This window comes from Xyrauchen texanus, chromosome 9, assembly GCF_025860055.1.
Source record: "Xyrauchen texanus isolate HMW12.3.18 chromosome 9, RBS_HiC_50CHRs, whole genome shotgun sequence".
NCBI classification, from domain to species: Eukaryota; Metazoa; Chordata; class Actinopteri; order Cypriniformes; family Catostomidae; genus Xyrauchen; species Xyrauchen texanus.
The window spans coordinates 9,109,666-9,137,525 of NC_068284.1; the positions used below are offsets into that span (position 1 = coordinate 9,109,666).

General features: G+C 41.7%; 2 protein-coding genes across 2 annotated transcripts; both read left to right on the plus strand.

Annotated features, from left to right (window-relative positions):
* Positions 1 to 892: 892 nt before the first annotated feature.
* LOC127649021 (uncharacterized) lies at positions 893 to 7,751 on the plus strand. The gene is made up of 5 exons (XM_052133904.1): positions 893 to 1,036; positions 1,943 to 2,254; positions 2,340 to 2,648; positions 7,499 to 7,537; positions 7,648 to 7,751. The coding sequence occupies exons 1-5, from the start codon at positions 979 to 981 to the stop codon at positions 7,749 to 7,751; spliced, it is 822 nt and encodes a 273-aa protein (XP_051989864.1). The 5' UTR covers positions 893 to 978.
* Positions 7,752 to 8,626: 875 nt separating this feature from the next.
* Positions 8,627 to 27,578, plus strand: LOC127649022 (uncharacterized). Its single transcript, XM_052133905.1, has 8 exons — positions 8,627 to 8,712; positions 8,908 to 9,079; positions 9,829 to 9,895; positions 18,560 to 18,884; positions 18,919 to 19,277; positions 26,266 to 26,586; positions 26,695 to 27,020; positions 27,573 to 27,578. Exons 1-8 carry the CDS (start codon positions 8,627 to 8,629, stop codon positions 27,576 to 27,578), a joined length of 1,662 nt encoding a protein of 553 aa, XP_051989865.1.
* The last annotated feature ends 282 nt before the right edge of the window (positions 27,579 to 27,860 follow it).

The following is a 27,860-nucleotide window of genomic DNA, read 5'->3' on the forward strand; positions in this document are numbered from 1 at the left end:
CCTAGACCTTGACATGTGGCCTTGTTAGGAGATGATCAACTTTATTTGCTTGATTCATGTTTTGGTTCAACAAATTTTTTCTTTCTTTTTGTCAATTACCCTGTCTTATAGTTTCCATTTTTATTGAATTGACATGAATGTCAACTATCTAAAATCTTTAGAAACATTAAATTATGTGGTGTGTGAAAAAAATTATTTATTTCCAAACACTAGCAAATACACTCTTTTTTTAGCCAGTGAGACATGGGAATTCCCAATGACTCATAGGATACTAACAACTTCACCACTTTTATTCAGACATTAGATTTCAATGGAAACATGCTATAAAACAAGATGTGAAACTTATGAATTACTGCCCAACAGTCCAAAATTAGAAATGACCTCTTTCCTTGATAAACAAATTTCATTACATTAACCATCAGCTCATTTGGGGGGTGATTTAGTGATACAAAATTTGAGCTGGTACCCAACAGGTCCATGAACTGTGTCCTTGAGCAAGAGAATTTTCGTTAATTCCAGTGGGAATGAATGTTTCATGTGACTGAAAGTTGCTTTTACATTTACATTTAGTCATGTAGCAGATGCTTTTAACCAAAGCAACTTCCAAATAAGCAACATAGCAAGCAATTTGTTACGCAAAAGGCATATTTGTCATACATTTGTAATGATATGTAAATCTACTTGAAATCTGGTGAACAATTAGAAAAATGTAACTCAGTTCAAGAGATTTCCCATCATGCGCTAGTTGATTCCTACATATTGCTGTGAAATTACACTAATAGGATGATCATTGATTATTAAAAGTGTAGCTTCAACACAGCATGCTCTAGTGTGCCACTGAATAGCAGCTGTAGCACAGTATCAAGACTAAACACTAGACACATTTTACAGGAAGTTAACAGCAACAGGATGGGCTGATGATCTCTAAAGACTCTTTTGACCATACCAAGAAAGACGGAAAGCTAAAGGAGACTGAAAATGAATGAAAAGTGTCATCAGTTTTTGTTGCGACTGATAATTCTGTTCCTTCTGAGAGGTAAATACATTTACATTTTTATTGCTCGATAAAACATTTTAAAATTACATGGTGAGACAGATGTTGTTTCAGTGTGGAGTATGTGGCAAAACAAAGACAAATCTAAACTGTGTGCCTTCTGTTAACTCTTTATGTGCGCAATGTATAAACGCATTTGTGTAGCGCATGATCATCGAGTGAAAACGTTCCACCACCAGCCATCCAACAAAGCCGAGCTGCTTGAATTGTTGCGAAAGGAGTGGCATAATGTCACCCAACAGCAATGTGAAAGACCGGTAGAGAGCATGACAAGACACATGAAAGCTGTGATTGAAAATCAGGGTTATTCCACCAAATATTGATTTCTGAACTCTTCTTTAGTTAAAACATTAGTATTGTGTTTAAAAATGAATATGAACTTGTTTTCTTTGCATTAATCGAGGTCTAAAAACACGGCATCTTTTTTGTTATTTGGACCAGTTGTCATTTTCTGCAAATAAATGCTCTAAATGACAATATTTTTATTTGGGAGATATATTGTCAGTACTTTATAGAATAACACAAAAATGTTCATTTTACTCACACATACCTGTAAATAGTAATCCAGAGAAACTGATAATTTTGCAGTGGTCTCTTAATTTTTTCAAGAGTTGGGTGTGTGTGTGTGTGTGTGTGTGTGTGTGTGTATATATGTATATGTATATGTATATGTATGTATGTATGTATATATATATATATATATATATATATATATATATTATACATATACATATACATATACATACATACATACATACACACACACACAAAAATAGCCAGCCTAGTTCTTTTTTGCCGCTGTAAAATGTATTTTATCTGCTATATTTAATTATAAATGGAACAAACATTTACATTACAATATAAACGCCTTCATCTATCATGTATCAGGTGCGAGTGGGGTGCTGACCGATGTGTTCTGCAGTTATGGAGAAAATGTCACTCTGCCCTGTAATAATGCTCATGCTGACTGCACATGGATCTATGAGAGAAACAGAGATTCAATTGCAGTTGTACTGTTTGCTAATGGAATAAAGAAGAATAACACAGAGAGACATGACAGACTGAGCCTGGAATCTGACTGCTCTCTGAACATCTATAAAGTCACAAAAGAAGATCGTGGGCTTTACAGCTGCAAGCAATATAAGGACGGAATCAAACGACTGGAAGATGGTCCCAGTTTTTCTCTGCATGTTCTTCATGGTCAGTGTTTTTGTTAATAATATGACTGCTTAGAGAAGGCACCATTCTGTTACATTTACTGAAACTTGTTTCAATTTTGTTTCAGTTTCTTCACCATCTACACAGACTGAGATCAGACCAGGCAGCTCTGTGACTCTCTCCTGTCATCTGTATTCATATGATGAATATTATTGTGACCCTTTGGTTGATATTGATGGAGTTCAGCTGGTCTGGGTGAATCATGCTGGTGTTAATCTGCAAACATACTCCAGATTTCAGATATTACACTCAGGACATTGTAACAGCACTCTGACTACAACATTTCTGAATGAAGACAACAACACAGAGTGGAGATGTTTGGCTACTTTTAAAAATGAAGTGAAGACCTCAGCCAGCTACACTGTTGAGTATTTAGGTGAGAAAACTGACAATTCCATAGTATATTTATTACACTTTCTTGAATGTTATTCAGTTTTCCATTATACAGCTCATGCACTTTAAATCAATGTTTGGGCTAGGTGTGCTGCATGTGGTGACATAAATGAACTGCTTTTATTCCATTCAAAGATGTAAATTTACCTTTCAATTGATGTAACACCAACTATTTTATTGGATTTAAAAAATGTTATGGATTAGATAAAGAAGAAATATTTCCATGGAGGTAACATCTGCAGGGACCAATTTTTTTCCATTGTGCATAACCAGTACAGCCTTATAAGGTAAATGTCACTGTAATGACCTTTATTTTGTCGTGTGACATTCTGCAATTTTCAGATAATATTGTGTGTCTGCATAACCACAATGTTTTATTATATTTATATAACAAATATTAGGTTAGTTACATTATACTATTATATAGATATTTTTGAGCCACTTTCCCCACCCCTACCCTTAAACCCACTTCAAACTCAACTATATAAAACACTTAACAGGCAGATAAAGGTACAGCCAGTCATTTGTCCTATAAAACACTATAAAGGTATTCCAATTGACTAATGTTTCTTCTAAAGTTTTCTGAAACTATACAATAGCTTCTCTTTTTGAGGAACAGAATGGAAGCAATTGGTCGCAAGACACGAGAGCCAATGACATCACTTTCTGTATGTCACACCTGTCATAAAACATTTTCATGTGTTCATTTTTTAAAGTTTAAATAAGTGCTGGATTTGAGTGTAATGGCAGATCTGGATGATGATCATTGAATAATGACTTAAACTTGGTGTGGCAGGGCGGAGGGGAGGGCCAGGTCATGATTATACACACCCGGTCCCTTATCAGGCAAATCAAGCCTCCGGGAGGGATAAAGGTCGACTGCGGAGGATTGTGCGGGAGAGAGAGAGTTTACGGACATGTCCGTCATGTGTGTTTCTGTCTTCTGTTTTAAGTTTACCAATTAAACTATTATTTATATTGACAAGCCGGTTCTCGCCTCCTCCTTTCCATTGACTGCTTTACACTGGTGCCGAAAACCGGGAAGGAGGAGGGATACGCCGTAGTAGAATTCTCGCCACCACCGTCCACCCCAACGGAGCAGCCGCGGCCATCTGCTGGGGGACTAGGAGCCCGGCCACATGGAAGCGGACGATAGCTGCCGACCGCGAGGGGAGAAGGGGCTCCTAACCGACCGCCTGGAGCGGTCAGGGCCGCTGCCAGGGGCGGAGGAGTCAACCTTTATCCCTCCCGGAGGCTTGATTAGCCTGATAAGGGACCGGGTGTGTATAATCATGACCCGGCCCCAAGACACACTTGGGTCTTGACACAAAGCCATCATATGTCTTCCGAAGTCTTTTATCATTGTTTCATGGTATTTTTTTGAGCTGCAGCTCCGACATTCTGAAAATTATTTTTGTGTCCCAAGACAAAAAAAAAATAAAAAAAATGACATAACTATTAGTTAGGATGATTACAGAAATGTGCTTAATTTAACATTATTAGACCATCATGGGAATAGCATGCAGGGTTATTTTCGTAAACTAAAACTAAGATGAAAACAAAAATTGTTTTTTTTTGTAAACTGAAGCAACAAACCTGAAGCCTACCTTGACCTCTCCGAGAAGACAGCCGAGGTGTGGAGAAAACCAATTCACTGTATTACATCCTGTATATCTGAGAACAACTTGCTTTTGGGATCCCTCTGTTGATATTACACCCGGAAAATGGAGCTCACATGTGTTATTTGTATCTTCTAATTTGTTGTATTTTCTAAATTACTTTTTTATTTATTAGTATATTTTACAAATGTTTATTTTTCTTCATATTGCCATTGCTGCAAATGCGAATAGAAACTTGAAGAGAGAGAAAAAAAATTAACTCGACTTGTCATCCGCTCTTTTTAAAAATAATTTGGGACATGTGCAAAGGATGTGGGTGAAAGCCACAAAGGAAACACCCAATGCATCCTCCAAAAGATGTCAAACAGAGGCTGTGACACGTGGCTGCCTTTCAAGTGTCCTCACAATTTGCTTCATCATAACTGCAAAGAAAATGAAAAATAAGGTGGATGTTTGTCATTTTCTTTGCAGTTATGCTGACGTATGCCTGCGGTGCATGCTTCGTAGAATGACGGTATCTACCTCCACACTAGTTCAGATGGAAAGTTGTACAATCTGTCTCAGCTGAAAGCAAAAACAAATGTCTGCAATGTACTCTACGGAGATATGCCGTTTGCTGATGATGCTGCAGTAGCAGCTCATAAAGAATAGCAGCTGCAATGCCTCATAGACAACTTCTCATGTGCCTGACAGGACTTCAGTCTGAGCATCAGTGTAAAGAAGATGAATGTTATGGGCCATGGCATTGATCATCCCTTTGGCAATCACCATTATGATATGTGTAACGGCCGATATGAGTTTCAATATGAGTTTATACTGTATATCTTGGTTCCACAGTGACAGATAATCTCTGCATGGATACTGAGATGGATGGATTGGTTGAGCAGAAACAACATTTACTCAACTATCAAAGCGAGTTTGGAAAAACAGCAAACTGACAACAGTCTATACAGTCATTGTCCTTAACACATTGATGTATGGCATAGAGTTATGGACCCTATACTCTCAGCAAGAACACAATTTTGTCACTAGTTTGTCACATGACTTTTCAGAAAGTTATAGAATCCTGAACATACTGTAAAGGCAGAAACTGAATAAATGTGGAGAATTCAATTACTGAATATTTATTTAGTGTATACTGTACAGTCTATAACTTTAGAAGCCAGATTTTTACCACTGTATTAGAAAAGTGAATTTAAGGGCTCCATCACCCAAGTATTGACTTTAACTCTCTGGACTCCATTTCCCATAATCCCTCTACCTGTCAATGATTACCTGTTCACCTGTTTCCAATCCACTCAGCTATATAAAGACACACACACACTCTCTCTCATTGTGAAGTCTTGTTTTGCCTTGGTTGACATTTCTGAGTGTTCTCTGAGTTTACTACATTCCCTGTGTATGATCCTGGACTATTTACCCTGTTTTGACCCATTGCTGCCTGACTACTATTACTGCCTTGTTTCCCTGGATATAACCTGTGATTGTCTGCTGCCTGTCCTGAGCTCTTACCTGTTTATTGATTACCTCTCTGGATTACCTTAGATATTACTGTTTTGGGTGATTGGCCCCTGCCTGTCAGTATTACTAAGTTTATTTTTATAAAAGCTGCACAAGGATCTCAACTCCGTTGACTCATCATTACATTCTACCCTGTAATAATGCTCATCCTGACTACACCTCAACTACATGGAATATATAGAGATCTTGACATAAGTACATCAGAATTATTGCCAATATGTTTGGGTGCCAACCCGTCTTAGCAAACTTTACCTATGAAGTTAAATATATTTTAATGTACATTACTAAATGAACACTATCTATCATGTTTCAGGTTCGAGTGAGCCAGAAGAGAAACATGTGTTCTGCAGTTATGGAGAAAATGCCACTCTGCCCTGTAATAATACTCTATCTGACTGCACTTCAACTACATGGATCTATTCACGAAGCAGAGATTCTGGGACTGTTGTACTGTATATTGGAGGAATAAAGAAGATCGACACAGAGAGACATAACAGAAGGAGACTGGTGTCTGACTGCTCTCTGAAGATCTATCAAGTCACTAAAGATCATAAAGGAGTTTATAGTTGTCAGCAAAATGTAAATGGACAAAGACAAGGAAATGATGCCAATGTTTTTCTACATGTTCTTTATGGTCAGTGTTTTTGTTAATTATTTAATACATTTAAGAAGGGCACCATTGTCTCTTTAAATATTTTACTGAAAAGTCTATCATGTTATTTCTGACTTCTGTCTATTACAGTTTCTCTACAATCCACACAGACTGTGATCAGACCAGGCAGCTCTGTGACTCTCTCCTGTCATCTGTATTCATATGATGAATATTATTGTGACCCTTTGGTTGATATTGATGGAGTTCAGCTGGTCTGGGTGAATCATGCTGGTGTTAATCTGCAAACATACTCCAGATTTCAGATATTACACTCAGGACATTGTAACAGCACTCTGACTACAACATTTCTGAATGAAGACAACAACACAGAGTGGAGATGTTTGGCTACTTTTAAAAATGAAGTGAAGACCTCAGCCAGCTATACTGTCGAGTATTTAGGTGAGAAAACTGACAATTCCATAGTATATTTATTATTTTTAATAGTATATTTAACATTAACTTTCAGAGTTAAACAAATCCAGCACAACTGCTTTAGAGTTGGTCAGGAACCTTAGAAACGAACCTTAGAAACGACCTGATAGAAACTTCATATCTGTGAATAAGACAAGCCACTAAACATACAGTGGGCTTCTGTTTGAAGATATGCTGTCAATTAGGCTTTTGATTAAAAACCTCCTAGTTAATTAAATATAGTCCTTAATAATAGACAACTTACCATATGACTAGCCCTGGTCTCCCTTTTATAGAATTCCTTGAATATTATGACATTGTTATACTTAAAATGTAAAATGCTTTATGAAAATGTAAATGCCTTTTCTAGATATACCAACCCTCATTGTATTATAATGTTGTTGATATTATGATATGGATCTGAACTAACTAATGCACATCTACAGCTCCAGTTGGTATAATTTCCTTTTCTGACACCATCACAAAGTCGGCAGGAAGCTCATCTGCTGAAACATCAGCAGCTACTTAATATAATCAGCAACCAGCAGTCAAAAGACTGAATTTGTTTTCTGTAGCATTAAGATCTCTATTGTATGTCATATATAACACTTTTGTCATTTTTGGAAACAGTGGCAGTCTGGCCAACTTTGGATGTGTCATCAAGCAGAGGTATGAATGTCTTTACACCATTAAAAATGTGAATATAGTCAAATGGTCATAATGTCATTTACAGTTTTGTGGATCTGAATATCAATTTGTCCATGCCTCTTTTCCTGTAGTGATAATATTTCTTGGTGAGATTGCAGCATTAACAGCTCCTACTGTAATTCTTCTTCTGATCTTCTGTGAAAAAAGACCCAGTGAGTTTTGGTTCATTATCTGAATTGAATGATCTCCACATAAATTCGGGTACATTTAAAAAAAACAAAAAAAAAAAACAGCGTTTTCATTTTCGTAATGCTTTCGTCCACACTGCCATATTCAGGCATTTTCCAAAAGATTCTCGTCCACACTGAACCATATTAAAATGCTTAAATTCCCTTACTGGGGGGATTTACTTAAGGCACATGTGAAAAATCGCCTTCCATGTACAGTCTGAAATGCAATTTTCCTCATGTTTTGTCACCGGACAGCAATTCTGAGTAAACTTCCTGTCTGTCACCTTTAGTAATGAAATGTGAAGGTTGTACAAAGTAATATTTATCTTTAACAAGACAATCAAAGTGAATAGCTGGCACAACAACGGCGCTACAACATGGGTCGCCATCTTGATTGTTTTAGGTTGAATAGATCACATGACATCTCCATTTCAACTGTACACACTACAATGCAAAGATAGCATTTTCAAATGTATCCACTTGGGAGAGCATTTTCTAAACGCTATTTTTTTTTTCTGATATAAAGTCATCTCAGTGTGGATGTAAGGCCAAAATGTAGTGAAAAAGATGTGTTTCCTGTCTGTCACTCACTCGACATTGTGTTACCTTTGCTTTATTCAGAAAAGGCCAATGAAAAATGGGTGGGTGGAATTTGCATGCCGCGCTCCACCCAGGACATATGGGTATAAAAGGAGATATCGTGCACCACTCATTCAGACTTCTTCTTCAGAGCCGAGCGCATATGTGTGTGTGTGTGTGTGTTTGTCCCGTCACCTTGCTGTCTGCAGTGAGAATTACAACTCATATCAGTAGTCACCCTCCGGCTGATGCATATGAGACCGCTCCATTACTGGCTACAGACTCTAGTCCCGAGGTGAGCATGGTGCCACGGCACCCAGCGTGTGACTATCACGCCAAGGTGCCGCCGTACTTTCAGCCCCTTCCCGACTTAGAGCAGGTCTCGAGGTGCATCGCCTGTAGGGCTCCACCCTGAAGGTGTACGTGGCTGCTATAACGCTATATCACGATACACTGGATGGGAGACCCTCATGGCAGCACATCCTGATCACCAGGTTCCTCAAGGGTGCAAGGAGATTGAATCCTCCTAGGCAGTGCCGGATTCCCTCTTGGTATCTCTCTGTGGTCCTACCTTCCCTATAGAGAGCCCCTGGAGCAGGCCAATCTCAGCAATTTGTCACTGAAGATGGCCCTTCTGGTGGCGCTCACTTCTATCAAGAGGGTTGGGGACCTGCAGGCGCACTCTGTCACCAGCGAATGCCTAGAGTTCGGGCCGGCACACACTCATACCACCACTCTCTTTTTGTGTCAGAGGGTGAATCTGCAAGTGCTCTTGTCAGCCTTGTCATTGCTGTGTCCAGTTTGCAACCTGCACATCTATCTGGACTGCACACAGAGCTTTAGTTGCTTGGAGCAGCTCTTTTTCTGTTTTGGAGGGCAGCAGAAGGAGAAAGCTGGCTCATTGGATTGTGGATGCCATTTCTTTGGCTTAACAATCACAAGACCTGCCGTGCCCCTTGGGAGTCAGGGCGCACTCCACTAGAGGTGTTGCATCCTCCTGGTCACTGGTGAGGGTTTCTCTCTAACATACATATGCAAGGTTCTACAACCTGTGCATAGAACCGGTTTCGACCCGAGTGTTATGAAGTAACAACAGGTAGGCCAGGCAGCCGGTCGGGTGTATCGCTTGCATGGCGCTTTTGCCCTTTCAAGGTGATTATGTGCGCTATCTTGACCACAACATTTCCCCACAACTGGATGCCTCTTATTTCTTAAGCACAATTCGGTGACAAACTCTGTGGAGGAGTAACGACATCAGGCCCGGTACTTGTGGTATGCCCCTTTTCAAGTGAGCCCGTGTACTTTGGCTCAGTGCTCAATCCGTGGTTATTCCCCCCCTCGGTAATCACGTATTATGCGTTTCCACTGTTCGGCTTTGCTGTGCCTGTTGCTGTGTACCCTCTCTGTAGACAGGGCTCTCCCAGTGGTATCATTCCATATGTGAACTTCCCCATGGGTAAGTCCATGTGAGGTATTCTCCACATCTTAACCTCCCTCCGATAGGATGTGTTCTCTGTAGTGCTCTCCCTCCTGGAGAGGAAAGAGCACTTCCCCACCGCTATTCAAGCAGGTGCTCAGCGGGAAATTGCTTTATACAAAAATCAGGAAAGGCCACCACATATAGCCTCCTTGGTTAAGTGCCTCCTCCCACCCTTAACGGGACCAGGGAGATGCCTTAACTAACTCGCTGTAAGGTCACGACGTGGTCGAGCGTTTGCTGCAAGGCACACTGAAGCTTGCCTGTGTCTACACCTCCATACCTCATGACACGTCTCAGTGCCTGCGGCATTTCATATAGGAAACTCTAGTGTCACTAAATCGAGACAATGTTGAGTGTGTGACAGACAGGGAATGTCTTGGTTACTGATGTAACCTCTGTTCCGGGATGGAGGGAACAATACGTTGTGTCCCTCCTGCCGTGATGCTGAACCGACCGCTGACATGGCCGGGACTCTCTCTCGGCTCCTCAGCACAAATCTAAATGAGTGGTTCATGCCATCTCCTTTCCATATGTCTGGGTTGGAGAGTGGCATGCAAATTCCACTTGCCAATTTTCGTTGGCCTTTTCTGAATAAAGCAAAGGTGATTGGGGCTCTCAAGTTGGAACCCCTAGTGTCACTACATCGACACAATGTCTCATTCCCTCCATCGGGAACAGAGGTTACATCAGTAACCAAGACATTTTCAAGCAAAAATATATCCATTTGTATGTGGCATCACAACAATCTATAACAATGAATAGAAAGTCACATATACACCAGTTTTAATTGTTGCAATTAAACATGTAAACAATATCAATCTCAGTAATGTGGATTATATAGAAATGTATATTATTTCCAAACAGTTTTTCAGATGTTGCTTTTGTTAATGTATTTTTTGTGTGTGTGTGTGTGTGTGTGTGTATGTGTTCTTCTCAGGAAACAGAAGGGCTCAGAACACCCTGAAGATATAACAATACCATACATATGTAAACACCCTCTTTTCAAAATGTAAAAACAATGTAATTTTCAATTAAGTCTATTTTTACAGTGGCCCAAATGCTATGTGCATTAAATATGATACTATGAACTTTTTTTAAATAGTATTTTATGAAGTAATTTTTCTCAGAGATTAATGGAGCATATTTGAATCTTTTGATGTTTACAAAGGCCAATTATGACTTTCTTCTGTATAGCACAAAAGATGATGTTATGTCAATGTTAGACTCTTGTTTCACTGTCTTTGTAAAGAAAATAAGATGCAATGAAAATGAAAGGTGACTGCCCAACATTCTCTTTTTGTGTTCCACAGAGCAAAGAAAATAATTTTGATTTGGAGTAACAATTATGTCATAAATGACAGAATATTCATTTTTAGTTTAAAGATTCCTTTTAATGTCTTTCTTATATCGTGTTGATACTGTTAAATACCAGAATAATGTGTGTACCTTCCAAAGAAAAATTATTCTGTCATAAACCTTTTAAGTGACGACCTGACAGCTTATTGTGTTTCAATTTTTCTTCTGGCAATTTTGGTGGGTCTGATCATTAATCTGACTAACTTTAGGTTCTGTCATTCAAACTCTCTAGCTCTACAATCAGCTCAAAATCAGACTCTTTGAAGGTCAACTACCTAAAATCTTTAGAAACATTCAATTATGTGGTGTGTGAACATTTTTTATTTTTTTCCAAACACTAGCAAATACACTTTTTTTTTTTTTTGCCAGTGAGACATGGGAATTCCCAATGACTCATAGGATACTAGAGTGCGGATCGGGCTTCATTTTTCTGTCCGAGCCCGGCCCGCGTCCGACAGGGCAGTAACCGAACCCGACCCGAACCAGACCGTCATTTCAAAATATGTGTCCGAACCCGGCCCGGCCTGACACAGTTAAAAATCTAGTTTTTTTTTCCTCATACTAATGACACGTACGTTTGTTTGTGTAGAAAGTCCGCTTTTATTTAGCAACTGGAAGGCATTCGGTAATGTTTACAGATGTGCGCAACGCATCAGCGTGCGCCGCACACGGCCACTTTGCTAGTTCCTTTTCTTGAGGAACTAGCAAAGACAGTGATGCTCGGCTGCAGTAGCCCAGGTGACTTACAAACTATCCACATGACGCTGCAGGGCGGAATTCCCGGTCCTCTTGCTGTCATATTTCATGAGAAATCCACAACCCTTACATTGAACATAACCAACATGTTCATCACTATCGGCCTTGACAACTATGTAGAAAAACTTCCACACACTAGACTTTCCTTCATTTTCGGTGGTTTTAAAATCTCCTGAGGCCAACTTCTTTTTAACGTCTTCCATCGTTGCGCTGCCAGCCACATGTAGCCAAATATGCAATATTATGCACGCACGTGTTGCGCGTTGTCACAGCAACATAAACAAATTTCCGCACACATGAAGATGGATGTTAGGGTAATATTTTCAATTTATTTTAATCACAAAAATAAACATTTGCATCCAGTTAAACATTATAATAAGCTGTTTTAAATTTCAAATGTTCGATGCCTTATCGCGCCGACGTGACCGAACCCGACCGTCATTTCAAAATATGTGTCCGAACCCGACCCGGCCCGGCCCATCGGGTACCGTCGGGCTCGGTTCGGGTATCCATCCTCTATAGGATACTAACAACTTTCCCACTTTTATTTAGAAATTAGATTTCAATGGAAACATGCTATAAAACAAGATGTGAAACTTCTGAATTACTGCCCAACAGTACAAACTTAGAAATTACCCATTTTCTTGCTAAACATCAGCTCATTTAGGGGGTGATGTGTAATCTAGTAATACAAAATTTGAGCTGGTACCCAACAGGTCCATGAACTGTGTCCTTGAGCAAGAAACTTTTGTTAATTCCAGTGGTACTGAATGTTTCATGTGACTGAAAGTTGCTTTTACATTTACATTTTTAACAAACACACCCAACCTTACTTACAAGCCAGGCCTTGCCACTAGCAAAACTTGTAACCATTTATTATTTACCCTCTAACTTTCAGTATTATGAGCTCTGGACAGTGCAACGGCTACAACAGGGTGCTATCCGATTTAGGAACAAGCAAGCATGGTGAACTCCACGGGCTCTGACTGGACACAGCAAAACCATGACGTAATAAATAATCAACTTCCTCTTTCATTAACTGCCTTTTATGAGGATTCATATGGTACGGATGTTGTTTGATGGGTAAAACTCACCTACATCTATATCATGACTCAGCACAGTGGTCTGGGAGGGAACATCATGAAACAGTGTAGGATACTTTCTGATCAACTCAACAATTTCAATACATTGGTCATCAGGTAGACACAGATGCGAGTCCAATGTGTTCAGAACAGAAGAATTTGATAATCTCCCACAACAGATTTGGGTATTTGTATCTACCAAGTCATCTACTTCAGGGGTACATGGATTATCAACAATATTTACCACCGCTATTGGTTCAACTGGTAAATCAGGTTTAGATGAATCTCTTGATACATAGGACTTAATCATATTTATGTGACAGACTCAGGTCTTACGACACCGATCAGGAGTACATACAACATAGTTAGTGTCACTTAGCTTTTTCTCAACTTCGTAAGGACCAGAGAATTTTGCTTGCATTGCCGAGCCAAGAACAGGGAGTAGAATTAACACAAAATCACCTGGTTGAAAACTGCGCACAACACTTTGCTGGTCATAATGGGCTTCCGTCTTAGATTGAACTTCAGCAAGATGGGCCTTAGCAATTTCCCATGCCTTGTGAAGTTGTTTGCAAAAAGAGCTCACATAATCAAAGATAGACACTGGAGAGGAATCTTTGGTTAAAAACTGGCACAGACCCTCGCACTGTGTGACCAAACACAAGCTCAACAGGACTAAACCCCAGAGATTCCTGCACTGTTCCCCTTATAGCGAACATTAACAAGGGTAATCCTTCTGCCCAGTCTTGACTGCTCTCCACACAGTAGGTACACATCATCGACTTGAGAGTCTGATGGAACCGTTCAAGTGCGCCCTGTGACTCTGGGTGATATGCACTTGACAACTGGTGTTCCACGCCCAACTCTTTTACCATTTGCTCAAACACATGAGACGTAAAATCTGACCCTTGGTCAGTTTGAATGACCTTAGGTAAACCAAAGATTTAGCAAAATCTGATTAGCTCTTTTACTACTGCCTTGGTTTTGATAGTACGCAGTGGTATGGCTTCAGGATAACGGGTGGTTGTACACATAATGCTTAAAATGTACTGATGGCCTGATTTGGACTTTGGCAATGGACCTACACAGTCAAGGAGAAGTCTTTCAAAGGGTTCTTCCATGATTGGAATGGGGTGAAGTGGAGCTTGTGTAACTGTCTGATTGGGCTTTCCAGCCATTTGACAAGCATGACATGATTTGATAAACTTAGTCACTGCAGATTTTATACCGGGCCAAATGAAGTGTCTAGTGATGCTATGATGAGTCTTAGCCAGCTGCAAACTTGGTCATGGTAACCAGAAGGCAATACAATCTGATATATCACATGACAATCATCATCAGCGTCTTGCGGCTTCCACCAACGAATGAGTATGTTGTTATCCCAAAAATAACCTACCGTACGTTTTGAGACTTGTGACTTATCTACTACAGAGTCAATACATCTTGGGTCTGCCCTTTGAGCAGCAGCTAACTGCTCTCGGCTTACCTTTATGGGCTGTAGGATTGGGTTGGAAGGCTCAGCAGTTCCTGGATGTTGGGGTGTAATAAACATCTTTCCCTGAGTAGTTAGGAATGAATCTGAAATGTCAACTACATTTCCAAATTTCTTTTCTTGAGCACAAGTTACGGCACAAGATGGAAAAACAGAAGGAAACTGTCTAGAGACATCAGCTTGGTCATAAGCGTCAGTTTTAGCAGACACAATTTGATGAGGAAAAACCTTTCCACCAACTAGGTCATTACCTAATATCATGCTCACACCTTCAACCGGCAGCTGTGAACGTACTCCCATTTTCACAGCACCTGTAATGAGTTCAGAGGTTATATACACATGATGTAAAGGTACTGAAATACAGCCTAATTCCACACCACGAATTAGCACATCACTGCCCGTATATGACTCAGCCGAAAAAGGTAGCACGCTCTCCAAAATTAATGACTGCGCTGCCCCCGTATCTCTCAACATCATAATCGGTCTAAACTCAGTGTCATTGGAAAGGGCTATTGTGCCTTCCATCACAAATGGCTTAAAGGTAGCTGGTAAACAAGGATGATCCACATCGGGAACAGAGTGTTTGTGCAAATGAAACACTTTTAGATTTGCTAGTGGCATTTTTTTGTTTCCATGCTTTGCAGTCTGAGATCAAATGGTCAGGGTCAAGGCAGTAAAAGCATACCCTTTTGCCTGCTGCATTTTTCGGGATGAACTTAGTCATGGCCAGGTCTAGAAACACTAACCCGCAGTGATTCCTTCCTTCCTTACTTTCAGAACGAACAGACGGAAACACAGTTCTGTGGGTGAGCACAAATTAATCAGCTAAAACCGCTGCATCAGAAAGTTTAGATTTAGACTTTTTGCTCATTTAAATACACAAGACTTTCGGACACACAACACTTGAAGTCCTCCAGTAAAACAAGCTCTTGCAGCTCCTCAAAAGTTGTAGTTTTGCTGGCCAAGCACCACTTCTCAAAAAGTGTTCTTTTTTCTCTCGTGAACTCCACGAATGTTTGTTTGGCTGCTTTTGAACAAGCCCTAAATCTTTGTCGATATGCCTCCGGCATTAATTCATAAGCTCGCAAAACCGCAGCCTTTACAATATCGTAGTCCAATGAATCTTCTGTTGGCAAAGCTGAGCACACCTCTAGAGACTTGCCAACGAGATTACATTGCAACATTAGTGTCCATATGTCTCTCGGCCAACTTAATTTAGCAGCAACACGTTCGAAGGCAGTAAAATATGAATCAACCTCCGTTTCGTGAAATGGAGGTACTAATTTGACATTTAATGACATCAAATTTAGCTTGCAATGCACCACTATCAGAGAAAGATCTTAATCGAGGTAATGGAACTGGTTTATTGCACAAGGCTTGAGCCTCAAGCTCTAATAATATCCCGACCTGCCTCAATCTCCAAAGCTCTCAAGCGCAGAAGCTGAGTTTCGTGTTTATGTTGCTTCAAAGTAAGATCCAATTCTTTCAATTTAATTGCATCTTTAAGATCTTCGTGAGGGACCTTTATACTACTACTTACCAAATTAATTTTAACGGATGAGGTATCACCATCCGACTCTGCGTTACCCGCACCCTCCCCAGAGCGTTCAGGTAAGATACTTGCCTCTACCAACTTACGGTACAAATGATCTTTTAACACGCATTTCTTGGCTTCTTTGGGAACTGATCTATTAAAGAAATCTGCAATTAGAATCAGATCCTTCTTTCTACATTGGTCAAATTCTTCTAGAGTGGGCGATAAAGTGAACATAATTAGGTCAAATTCCATAATCACTAATATGGGATCTCTTCCCCCACTCAAAAGTTCAAAAACTGCCAATACAATAAAAAAATAAAAAAAAGACTTACCAAATGTGCACAAAAAGACAAGATTCCAATTGTCATGTCCCAATAGACGAACCCTTAATTGTCACGCCTCAATAGACGAACAGACGAGCCCCCAATTGTAATGTTTCAATAGACAACTGGACAAGCCCCCAATTGTTACGTTTCCTCCCCATCTAGGGGTCGGGAAGAAAACAATTTTTTTTTTAAAGACCTTAAAGATAGGAGAAAAAAAAAACGTGTTTGGTGGTCTTCACTCCTGTCCCAGCCAACAATAACCACAACAGGTTACGAAAACAGTTTACAAGATTTATTGTCCTCTATTAAATACAAAACAAAAGGGAAGCATAAAGTCTTCAAGAGGGGACCAGGCCAAAATAACAAACAAAATGAGTCTAGCTGTAAGGGAGGCACAAACTACTTACCCTTACAGACAAAGAAATAGATAATAACAATATAAATCTTGCCTCACTCCCTACCTAGCAATAAACAAGAGAAAACAGGTTTAACAACAAAGAAAATGGCGCTCCCCTCTCTAACGCTTCCGTGGATACCAATGGGTGGAAAAGATCACACACCCAACAAAGGAACTTATAATACAATGTTTAAATTGGGGTAAGTTTAACATAAAGAACAACTTGTAGTTTCCAATTAACAATAGCATTAAAACAAAGGCTATCAATGCTGGAGCAGGTGGAAAGAGTCTCTCCTAGCAGGCTTTCCACCTCAGCTTTATTCCAATGTTCTTCTGGTAGTGCACCAATCAGAGCTGCTCGGCACTCGATCTTAATCACTCACAGCTGATGTAAATTGACCTGGTTGGGATGACAGGGAACACAAGGGAGACAACAGAAAACATACAAACAATGTATAGTCAATATACGTACATACAACTTCTACATCCACAGATGTAACAAGGAAATAAAAGAAAGATACGCCCTGGGATGTAACACATGTAGCAGATGCTTTTATACAAAGAAACTTACAAATAAGCAACATAGCAAGCAATTTGTTACGCAAAAGGCATATTTGTCATATTAGGTGTCAGGTAATAGAGAAATTTGTAATGATATGTAAATCTACTTGAAATCTGGTGAACAATTAGAAAAATGTAACTCAGTTCAAGAGATTTCCCATCATGCGCTAGTTGATTCCTACATATTGCTGTGAAATTACACTAATAGGATGATCATTGATTATTAAAAGTGTAGATTCAACACAGCATGCTCTAGTGTGCCACTGAATAGCAGCTGTAGCACAGTATCATGACTAAACACTAGACACATTTTACAGGAAGTTAACAGCAACAGGATGGGCTGATGATCTCTAAAGACTCTTTTGACCATACCAAGAAAGACGGAAAGCTAAAGGAGACTGAAAATGAATGAAAAGTGTCATCAGTTTTTGTTGCAACTGATAATTCTGTTCCTTCTGAGAGGTAAATACATTTATATTTTTATTGCTCGATAAAACATTTTAAAATTACATGGTGAGACAGATGTTGTTTCAGTGTGGAGTATGTGGCAAAACAAAGACAAATCTAAACTGTGTGCGTTCTGTTAACTCTTTATGTGCGCAATGTATAAACGCATTTGTGTAGCGCATGATCATCGAGTGAAAACGTTCCACCACCAGCCATCCAACAAAGCCGAGCTGCTTGAATTGTTGCGCCAGGAGTGGCATAATGTCACCCAACAGCAATGTGAAAGACCGGTAGAGAGCATGACAAGACACATGAAAGCTGTGATTGAAAATCAGGGTTATTCCACCAAATATTGATTTCTGAACTCTTCTTTAGTTAAAACATTAGTATTGTGTTTAAAAATGAATATGAACTTGTTTTCTTTGCATTAATCGAGGTCTGAAAACACGGCATCTTTTTTGTTATTTTGACCAGTTGTCATTTTCTGCAAATAAATGCTCTAAATGACAATATTTTTATTTGGTAGATATATTGTCAGTACTTTATAGAATAACACAAAAATGTTCATTTTACTCACACATACCTATAAATGGTAATCCAGAGAAATTGATAATTTTGCAGTGGTCTCTTAATTTTTTCCAGAGTTGTGTATATATATATATATATATATATATATATACAAAAATAGCCAGCCTAGTTCTTTTTTGCCGCTGTAAAATGTATTTTATCTGCTATATTTAATTATAAATGGAACAAACATTTACATTACAATATAAACGCCTTCATCTATCATGTATCAGGTGCGAGTGGGGTGCTGACCGATGTGTTCTGCAGTTATGGAGAAAATGTCACTCTGCCCTGTAATAATACTTATTCTTATTACAATTCAACTGAATGGATCTATGAGAGAAACAGAGATTCAAGGGCAGTTGTACTGTTTGCTGATGGAATAAAGAAGAATAACACAGAGAGACATGACAGACTGAGCCTGGAATCTGACTGCTCTCTGAACATCTATAAAGTCACAAAAGAAGATCGTGGGCTTTACAGCTGCAAGCAATATAAGGACGGAATCAGACGACTGGCAGATGGTCCCAGTTTTTCTCTGCATGTTCTTTATGGTCAGTGTTTTTGTTAATAATATGACTGCTTAGAGAAGGCACCATTCTGTCTTTACATTTACTGAAACTTGTTTCAATTTTGTTTCAGTTTCTTCACCATCTACACAGACTGAGATCAGACCAGGCAGCTCTGTGACTCTCTCCTGTCATCTGTATTCATATGATGAATATTATTGTGACCCTTTGGTTGATATTGATGGAGTTCAGCTGGTCTGGGTGAATCATGCTGGTGTGAATCTGCAAACATACTCCAGATTTCAGATATTACACTCAGGACATTGTAACAGCATTCTGACTACAACACTTCTGAATGAAGACAACAACACAGAGTGGAGATGTTTGGCTACTTTTAAAAATGAAGTGAAGACCTCAGCCAGCTACACTGTCGAGTATTTAGGTGAGAAAACTGACAATTCCATAGTATATTTATTACACTTTCTTGAATGTTATTAGGCTTTCCATTATACAGCTCAGTTAGTTAGGATGATTACAGAAATGTACTTAATTTAACATTATTAGACCATCATGGGAATAGCATGCAGGGTTATTTTCGTAAACTAAAACTAAGATGAAAACGAAATATTTTTTTTTTGTAAACTGAAGCAACAAACCTGTAGCCTACCTTGACCTCTTCGAGAAGACAGCCGAGGTGTGGAGAAAACCAATTCACTGTATTACATCCTGTATATCTGAGAACAACTTGCTTTTGGGATCCCTCTGTTGATATTACACCCGGAAAATGGAGCTCACATGTGTTATTTGTATCTTCTAATTTGTTGTATTTTCTAAATTACTTTTTTATTTATTTACGACATTAAACATTTACGAATGTTTATTTTTCTGCATATTGCCTTTGCTGCAAATGCGAATGCGAATAGAAACTTGAAGAGAGAGAAAAAAATTAACTCGACTTGTCATCCGCTCTTTTTAAAAATAATTTGGGACATGTGCAAAGGATGTGCATGAAGGCCACAAAGGAAACACCCAATGCATCCTCCAAAAGATGTCAAACAGAGGCTGTGATACGAGGCTGCCTTCCAAGTGTCCTCACAATTTGCTTCATCATAACTGGAAAGAAAATGAAAAATAAGGTGGCTTGTTTGTCATTTTCTTTGCAGTTATGCTGACGTATGCCTGCGGTGCATGCTTCGTAGAATGACGGTATCTACCTCCACACTAGTTCAGATGGAAAGTTGTACAATCTGTTTCAGCTGAAAGCAAAAACAAATGTCTGCAATGTACTCTACGGAGATATGCCGTTTGCTGATGATGCTGCAGTAGCAGCTCATAAAGAATAGCAGCTGCAATGCCTCATAGACAACTTCTCACGTGCCTGACAGGACTTCAGTCTGAGCATCAGTGTAAAGAAGATGAATGTTATGGGCCATGGCATTGATCATCCCTTTGGCAATCACCATTATGATATGTGTAACGGCCGATATGAGTTTCAATATGAGTTTATACTGTATATCTTGGTTCCACAGTGACAGATAATCTCTGCATGGATACTGAGATGGATGGATTGGTTGAGCAGAAACAACATTTACTCAACTATCAAAGAGAGTTTGGAAAAACAGCAAACTGACAACAGTCTATACAGTCATTGTCCTTAACACATTGATGTATGGCATAGAGTTATGGACCCTATACTCTCAGCAACAACACTAGTTTTGTCACTAGTTTGTCACATGACTTTTCGGAAAGTTATAGAATCCTGAACATACTGTAAAGGCAGAAACTGAATAAATGTGGAGAATTCAATTACTGAATATTTATTTAGTGTATACTGTACAGTCTATAACTTTAGAAGCCAGATTTGTACCACTGTATTAGAAAAGTGAATTTAAGGGCTCCATCACCAAAGTATTGACTTTAACTCTCTGGACTCCATTTCCCATAATCCCTCTACTTGTCAATGATTACCTGTTCACCTGTTTCCAATCCACTCAGCTATATAAAGACACACACACACTCTCTCTCATTGTGAAGTCTTGTTTTGCCTTGGTTGACATTTCTGAGTGTTCTCTGAGTTTACTACATTCCCTGTGTATGATCCTGGACTATTTACCCTGTTTTGACCCATTGCTGCCTGACTACTATTACTGCCTTGTTTCCCTGGATATAACCTGTGTTTGTCTGCTGCCTGCCCTGACCTCTTACCTGTTTATTAATTACCTCTCTGGATTACCTTAGATATTACTGTTTTGGATGATTGACCCCTGGCTGTCAGTATTACTAAGTTTATTGTTATTAAAGCTGCACAAGGATCTCAACTCCATTGACTCGTCATTACAATCTCATTCTACCCTGTAATAATGCTCATCCTGACTGCACCTCAACTACATATATATATATATATATATATGTATATATATATGTGAAGTGGACCAAGGAAGGGACGGAAACAGATGTCAGCTTAAGGGGTAAGCTTTATTATTACAGTTAATTTACTTAATTTAGTTTACAACTATTCTTTGCTTCGTGTCAGGCTCTCTCCCCATGCTCTGTGGCTGCTGGCTTTTTATCCGCTCTCCTCACGCTACTGCAATTAGAGACAGGTGTTAGACATAATTTAGCTCAGGTGTGAGCCCTTACCGCTTTTCTCCCAGACGGGCGCTTGACCACGCCCCGCTGCCACATACCCCCACCACCCGACTCAGGCCGAGGCGTCATCCGGCCTGCCTACCACTCCCCATTTCTGGAGAGGAAGTCAGCGGCAGCCATCTGCACCCCGGTCTGTGGACCACCTTGAACTTAAAAGGCTGGAGGGCCAGATACCAACGGGTGATCCGGGCGTTAGTATCTTTCATGCGGTGGAGCCACTGCAGTGGGGCATGATCCGAGCAGAGGGTGAAGGCCCGCCCCAGCAGGTAGTATCGGAGGGTGAGGACCGCCCACTTGATGGCCAGACACTCCTTCTCTACGGTGCTGTACTTAGTCTCCCTTAAGGAGAGCTTCCGGCTAATGTACAGCACCGGCGCCCTCTCCCTCCACCACCTCGTAGAGTACGGCCCCCAGCCCTCTGTCTGAAGCGTCCGTCTGCAAAACAAAAGGGAGAGAGAAGTCAGGTGCATGCAAAAGCGGCCCCCACAAAGTGCAGCTTTAATCTGTGTAAACGCCTGTTGGCACTGCTCTGACCATTGGACCGGATCTGGAGCCCCTTTTTAGTGAGGTCAGTCAGCGGGCTGGTGACGTCCGAATAATTAGGCACAAATCTTCTGTAATAGCCAGCCAGCCCCAGGAACTGCCTCACCCCCTTTTTGGTCTTAGGTCTAGGGCAAGTCGCAATCGCAGCGGTCTTATCAATTTGGGGACGCACCTGGCCATGACCCAAGTGGAACCCCAGATACCCTACCTCCACACGCTCAATCGCAGCACTTCTTAGGGTTTGCTGTGAGCCCCGCCACGCAGCGATCTCAGGACGGCCCTCAGATGTTGCATGTGCCGCTGCCAATCATTGCTATAAATGATAATATCATCTAAATAGGCAGCGGCGTACGCTGTGTGCGGTCTGAGGATCCGATCCATGAGTCGCTGAAACGTGGCCGGGCCCCAAACAAACCGAAAGGAAGCGTCACAAATTGGTGTAATCCAAACGGCGTAGTGAAGGCTGTTTTCTCACGGGACATTGGTGTCAAGGGATCTGCCAATAACCCTTTGTTAAATCCAAGGTCGAATAAAATCGAGCAGTACCTAACCGATCGAGCAGTTCATCAACACGGGCATTGGGTACGCGTCAAATTTAGACACCGCGTTGACTTTTCTGTAATCCACACAGAATCGAACAGACCCATCACTCTTGGGAACAAGAACAACCGGGCTGGACCAATCACTGTGGGATTCCTCTATTACGCCCATATCAAGCATTGCATCTAATTCCTCCCGTACTATTTGCTTTTTATGTTCGGGTAAGCGATAGGGGCAGCAACGCACCACTGCGCCCGGCTCGGTCTCGATGTGGTGCTGTATGATGGTTGTACGGCCCGGTAGAGGGGAAAACACATCCGCAAATTCCTTTTGTAATCCAGAAACCTCTGTGAGTTGCCGCGGTGAGAGTTGGTCTCCACAAGTAACCGAGGTGTTAAGATTGTAGTTTTTGTTTACCTCCGGTCCGAGCTCCGCCCTCTCCGGAACTACCGTGGCCAACGCCACAGAGGCCGCCTCTCTCCATAATTTCAGGAGGTTGAGGTGATAAATTTGACGTGCGCCCTCTATCGGTACGCTTAACTTCATAATCGAGATCCCCTACCCGCCGTGTGACCTCAAAGGGTCCTTGCCACTTGGCCGAGTAATTTAGAGCTCGATGTTGGGAGTAATACTGAGTACCTTATCTCCGGTGCAAATTCCTGTAGCCGAGCATCCCTGTCATACAGCCGGCGTTGGCGTTCTTGAGCTTGGAGCAAATTCTCCTGTGTTAGTTGCCCCAGTGTGTGGAGTTTTGCTCTAAGATCGAGAACGAACTGAATTTCATTTTTGCTATTAGAAGGTCCTCCTTCCACGCCATGGATGACGCCAAGGACACCGCTGGGCGTCGCCTGTACAGTAGCCTCAAACGGGAGAACCCTGTGGAGGCTTGTGGGACCTCTCGCATCGCAAACAACAGGGGTCTAGCCACTTATCCCAATTTCTAGCGTCATCGGTACTGCAATTTACTGAATCATGTTCTTGAGCTGCTTTATTAAATCGCTCCACTAGGCCATCAGTCTGCGGGTGGTAAACGCTAGTGCTGAATCGATTTAATGCCCAAGAGCTCGTAAAGTTCGCGAAGTGTTCGTGGACATAAAAGTCGTGCCTTGATCGGTGAGGATTTCTTTCGAATCCCCACCCGGAGATTATCTTGAAGAGTGCCCCTGCAACACTATGTGCTGAGATGTTGCTCAGAGGCACTGCTCGGATATCGCCGTAATCCACTAGGACTAACACGGCTGATGTCCGCGTGCTGACCGCTCTAATGGCCCGATGAGGTCCATCCCAATTCTTTCGAAGGGGACCTCGATCAACGGTAGAGGCGCTAATGGCGCTTTTGGGGTGGCCGGTGGGTTTACCAGCTGACATTCACGCACGCCGCGACACCACCTGCGGACGCCACCGCCAATGCCCGGCCAATAGAAACGGGCTATTAGACGGAGAAGTGTTTTCCGCTCCCCTAGGTGACCGGCCATAGGATTATAGTGAGCCGCCTGGAAGACCATTTCCGGCGGCTCAGTGGAATCAACAATTGCGCTATTTCCTCCTTTGTTTGAGCATCCTGCGCCACTCTATATAACCGATCTCTAATCATGGCAAAATATGGGTATGAAATGGCGATGCCCGGCCGGAGCTGTTGACCATCAATTACTCTCACTTGGTCAAGAGCATGTTTAAGGGATTCGCCCCACGACTGCTCCAGAGGAAAGTCCCCTCAGGGAATTCCCTGAGAGGAGGGGCGCCACCTCGCCCCTTCCCTCGTCATTCAGAGCAGCTGAGGACGGCCCCGGCTCCGCCTCCCCTGCCAAAGCATCGCACCGCACACCTCTTTATGCAGGACCCATCCGCACAAATACCCTCTAAAATATCTTTAAAATTCGCCAATCGGTACCCAAGATTAGCGGATGGGTGAGGCGGGACTAACCGCTGCCTCCACACTATGGTTTTTTCCCTGAATTTAATCACCAAGGTCACCATGGGATACTTGTGAACATCCCCATGCACACACCTCACCCTCACCAGTTTAGCTACACCCAAAGCCCCGGGTTGAACCAAGCGTTGGTGGATGGTGGTCTGGTTACAGCCGGTATCCAACAATGCTTGGTATGTACCCCCCTGGATCCTTACCGGAACACGGTACGCTCCAGCCCGATCGGGGGCAGCCTGCGGGAAGTCGGAGACCCGTACTATTTCCACCAGCGGACACTGATCCCGGAAGTGGTCTGGGTCTCCGCACCTCCAGCAGACCGGCCCAGGCACCACGGCCGCACCCGTGCTCACCTGAGGAGGAGAGCGGCTGAAGGACGGGGCAGGGGTAGGCGGGTTTTCCCATGGCCGGGAAGCTGGTCTCGTGAATCCTCCGCGCCTGTGGGGGGCAGGAACGGACCCTGGGGAGAGAGCAGAACGAGAGGGAAGAGGGGAGGGGAGAAAAACAGGGAAAGACATAGGGGAAGGGGAGAGAGAGAGAGGGCTCATCCGCCCTGGGAATCGCCGCCATGTGGTCCTCCGCGAGCCGTACGGCTTCCTCCAGCGACGCCGGGCGGTGGCACTGGACCCACTCCGCCATTTTCCGGGGCAAGCGCTGGACAAACTGCTCCAGTACCACCTGATCGACCAGCTCCTCGACGTCGCGGTCCTCTGCAAACAGCCACCTCCGACAGGCATCACGGAGCCGCTGGGCGAACGCAAACGGGCGGTCGGATTTATCCAGTTTCAAGGCCCGGAAGAGCTGGCGACTTTCTTCCGGACTCCGACCAACCCGTTGCAGGATGGCTCTCCTCAGGTCGGTATAAGCCAGGAGGCTTGCTGCCGGAAGCTGTTGTGCCGCGAGCTGTGCTTCCCCGGACAAGAGAGGGACGAGGTGGGCTGCCCACTGGTCGCACGGCCAACCCCAAATTTCCGCCGTGCGTTCAAAGAGGTCCAGGAACGCCTCTGGATCATCTGCCGGCCCCATCTTCTGTAGCGAGGGTGGGGGCAGTGTGGCGCGGGGGTCCGGGGTCGCGGCTGCGTCTGGAGCAGCCTCCTGGCTGAGGAGGCTCCGGATGGCAAGCCGGTCTTCTGCTTGAGCCCGCATTATTTCAAAGAACCGGCGATCCTGGTCCTGTCGGAGCTCCACCAGAGCCTGTTGGTGTCCCTGATGGAGAGTAGCGAGGGACTGGAGGACTTCCGCCAGCTGGGAGGACTCTATGGGGCGACTCTGCTCCATAACTTGGAAAAAAAGATGTTCCTTCTAGTCACGGGTTCCGGCACCAGTGTGAAGTGGACCAAGGAAGGGATGGAAACAGATGTCAGCTTAAGGGGTAAGCTTTATTATTACAGTTAATTTACTTAATTTAGTTTACAACTATTCTTTGCTTCGTGTCAGGCTCTCTCCCCATGCTCTGTGGCTGCTGGCTTTTTATCCGCTCTCCTCACGCTACTGCAATTAGAGACAGGTGTTAATAATTTATAGCTCAGGTGTGAGCACCCTTACCGCTTTTCTCTCTCGGACGGGCGCTTGACCACGCCCCGCTGCCACAATATATATATTATATATATATATATATATATATATATATAATATATAGAGATCTTGACATAAGTACATCAGAATTATTGACAATATTTTTGGGGGCCAAACCATCTTAGCAAACTTTACCTATGAAGTTAAATACATTTTAAAATACATTACTAAATGAACACTATCTATCATGTTTCAGGTTCGAGTGAGCCAGAAGAGAAACATGTGTTCTGCAGTTATGGAGAAAATGTCACTCTGCCCTGTAATAATACTCTATCTGACTGCACTTCAACTACATGGATCTATTCACGAAACAGAGATTCTGGGACTGTTGTACTGTATATTGGAGGAATAAAGAAGATTGACACAGAGAGACATAACAGAAGGAGACTGGTGTCTGACTGCTCTCTGAAGATCTATCAAGTCACTAAAGATCATAAAGGAGTTTATAGTTGTCAGCAAAATTTAAATGGACAAAGACAAGGAAATGATGCCAATGTTTTTCTACATGTTCTTTATGGTCAGTGTTTTTGTTAATTATTTAATACATTTAAGAAGGGCACCATTGTCTCTTTAAATATTTTACTGAAAAGTCTATCATGTTATTTCTGACTTCTGTCTATTACAGTTTCTCTACAATCTACACAGACTGTGATCAGACCAGGCAGCTCTGTGACTCTCTCCTGTCATCTGTATTCATATGATGAATATTATTGTGACCCTTTGGTTGATGGAGTTCAGCTGGTCTGGGTGAATCATGCTGGTGTTAATCTGCAAACATACTCCAGATTTCAGATATTACACTCAGGACATTGTAACAGCACTCTGACTACAACATTTCTGAATGAAGACAACAACACAGAGTGGAGATGTTTGGCTACTTTTAGAAATGAAGTGAAGACCTCAGCCAGCTACACTGTCGAGTATTTAGGTGAGAAAACTGACAATTCCATAGTATATTTATTATTTTTAATAGTATATTTAACATTAACTTTCAGAGTTAAACAAATCCAGCACAACTGCTTTAGAGTTTGTCAGGAACCTTAGAAACGACCTGATAGAAACTTCATATCTGTGAATAGGACAAGCCACTAAACATACAGTGGGCTTCTGTTTGAAGATATGCTGTCAATTGGGCTTTTGATTCAAAACCGCCTAGTTAATTAAATGTAGTCCTTAATAATAGACAACTTACCATATGACTAGCCCTCGTCTCCCTTTTATAGGATTCCTTGAATATTATGACATTATGGTATACTTAAAAATGTAAAATGCTTTATGAAAATGTAAATGAAAATACTCATTGTATTATAATGTTGTTGATATTATGATATGGATCTGAACTAACTAATGCACATCTACAGCTCCAGTTGGTATAATTTCCTTTTCTGACACCATCACAAAGTCTGCAGGAAGCTCATCTGCTGAAACATCAGCAACTCCAACAAAAGGTAAATAATCAGATTCCAGCAGTGTTCAAAAGACTGAATTTCTTTTTTTCTGTAGCATTAAGATCTCTATTGTATGTCATATGTAACACTTTTTTTCTGAAAGTGACAATCAGTCCAACTTTGGGTGTGTCATCAAGCAGAGGTATGAATGTCTTTACACCATAACAAATTTGAATGTAGTCAAATGGTCATAATGTAATTTACAGTTTTGTGGATCTGAATATCAATTTGTCCATGCCTCTTTTCCTGTAGTGATAATATTTCTTGGTGAGATTGCAGCATTAACAGCTCCTACTGTAATTCTTCTTCTGATCTTCTGTGAAAAAAGACCTAGTGAGTTTTG

Coding starts and splice junctions, on each gene's coding strand:
- LOC127649021 (XM_052133904.1), top strand. CDS start 979: ATGAATGAAAAGTGTCATCAGTTTTTGTTGCGACTGATAATTCTGTTC. Junction 1,037..1,942: donor AATTCTGTTCCTTCTGAGAG/GTAAATACATTT, acceptor ATCATGTATCAG/GTGCGAGTGGGGTGCTGACC. Junction 2,649..7,498: donor CTACACTGTTGAGTATTTAG/GTGAGAAAACTG, acceptor TTTTGGAAACAG/TGGCAGTCTGGCCAACTTTG.
- LOC127649022 (XM_052133905.1), top strand. CDS start 8,627: ATGGTGCCACGGCACCCAGCGTGTGACTATCACGCCAAGGTGCCGCCG. Junction 18,885..18,918: donor CTGCATGTTCTTTATGGTCA/GTGTTTTTGTTA, acceptor TGCTTAGAGAAG/GCACCATTCTGTCTTTACAT. Junction 26,587..26,694: donor TTTTCTACATGTTCTTTATG/GTCAGTGTTTTT, acceptor TGTCTATTACAG/TTTCTCTACAATCTACACAG.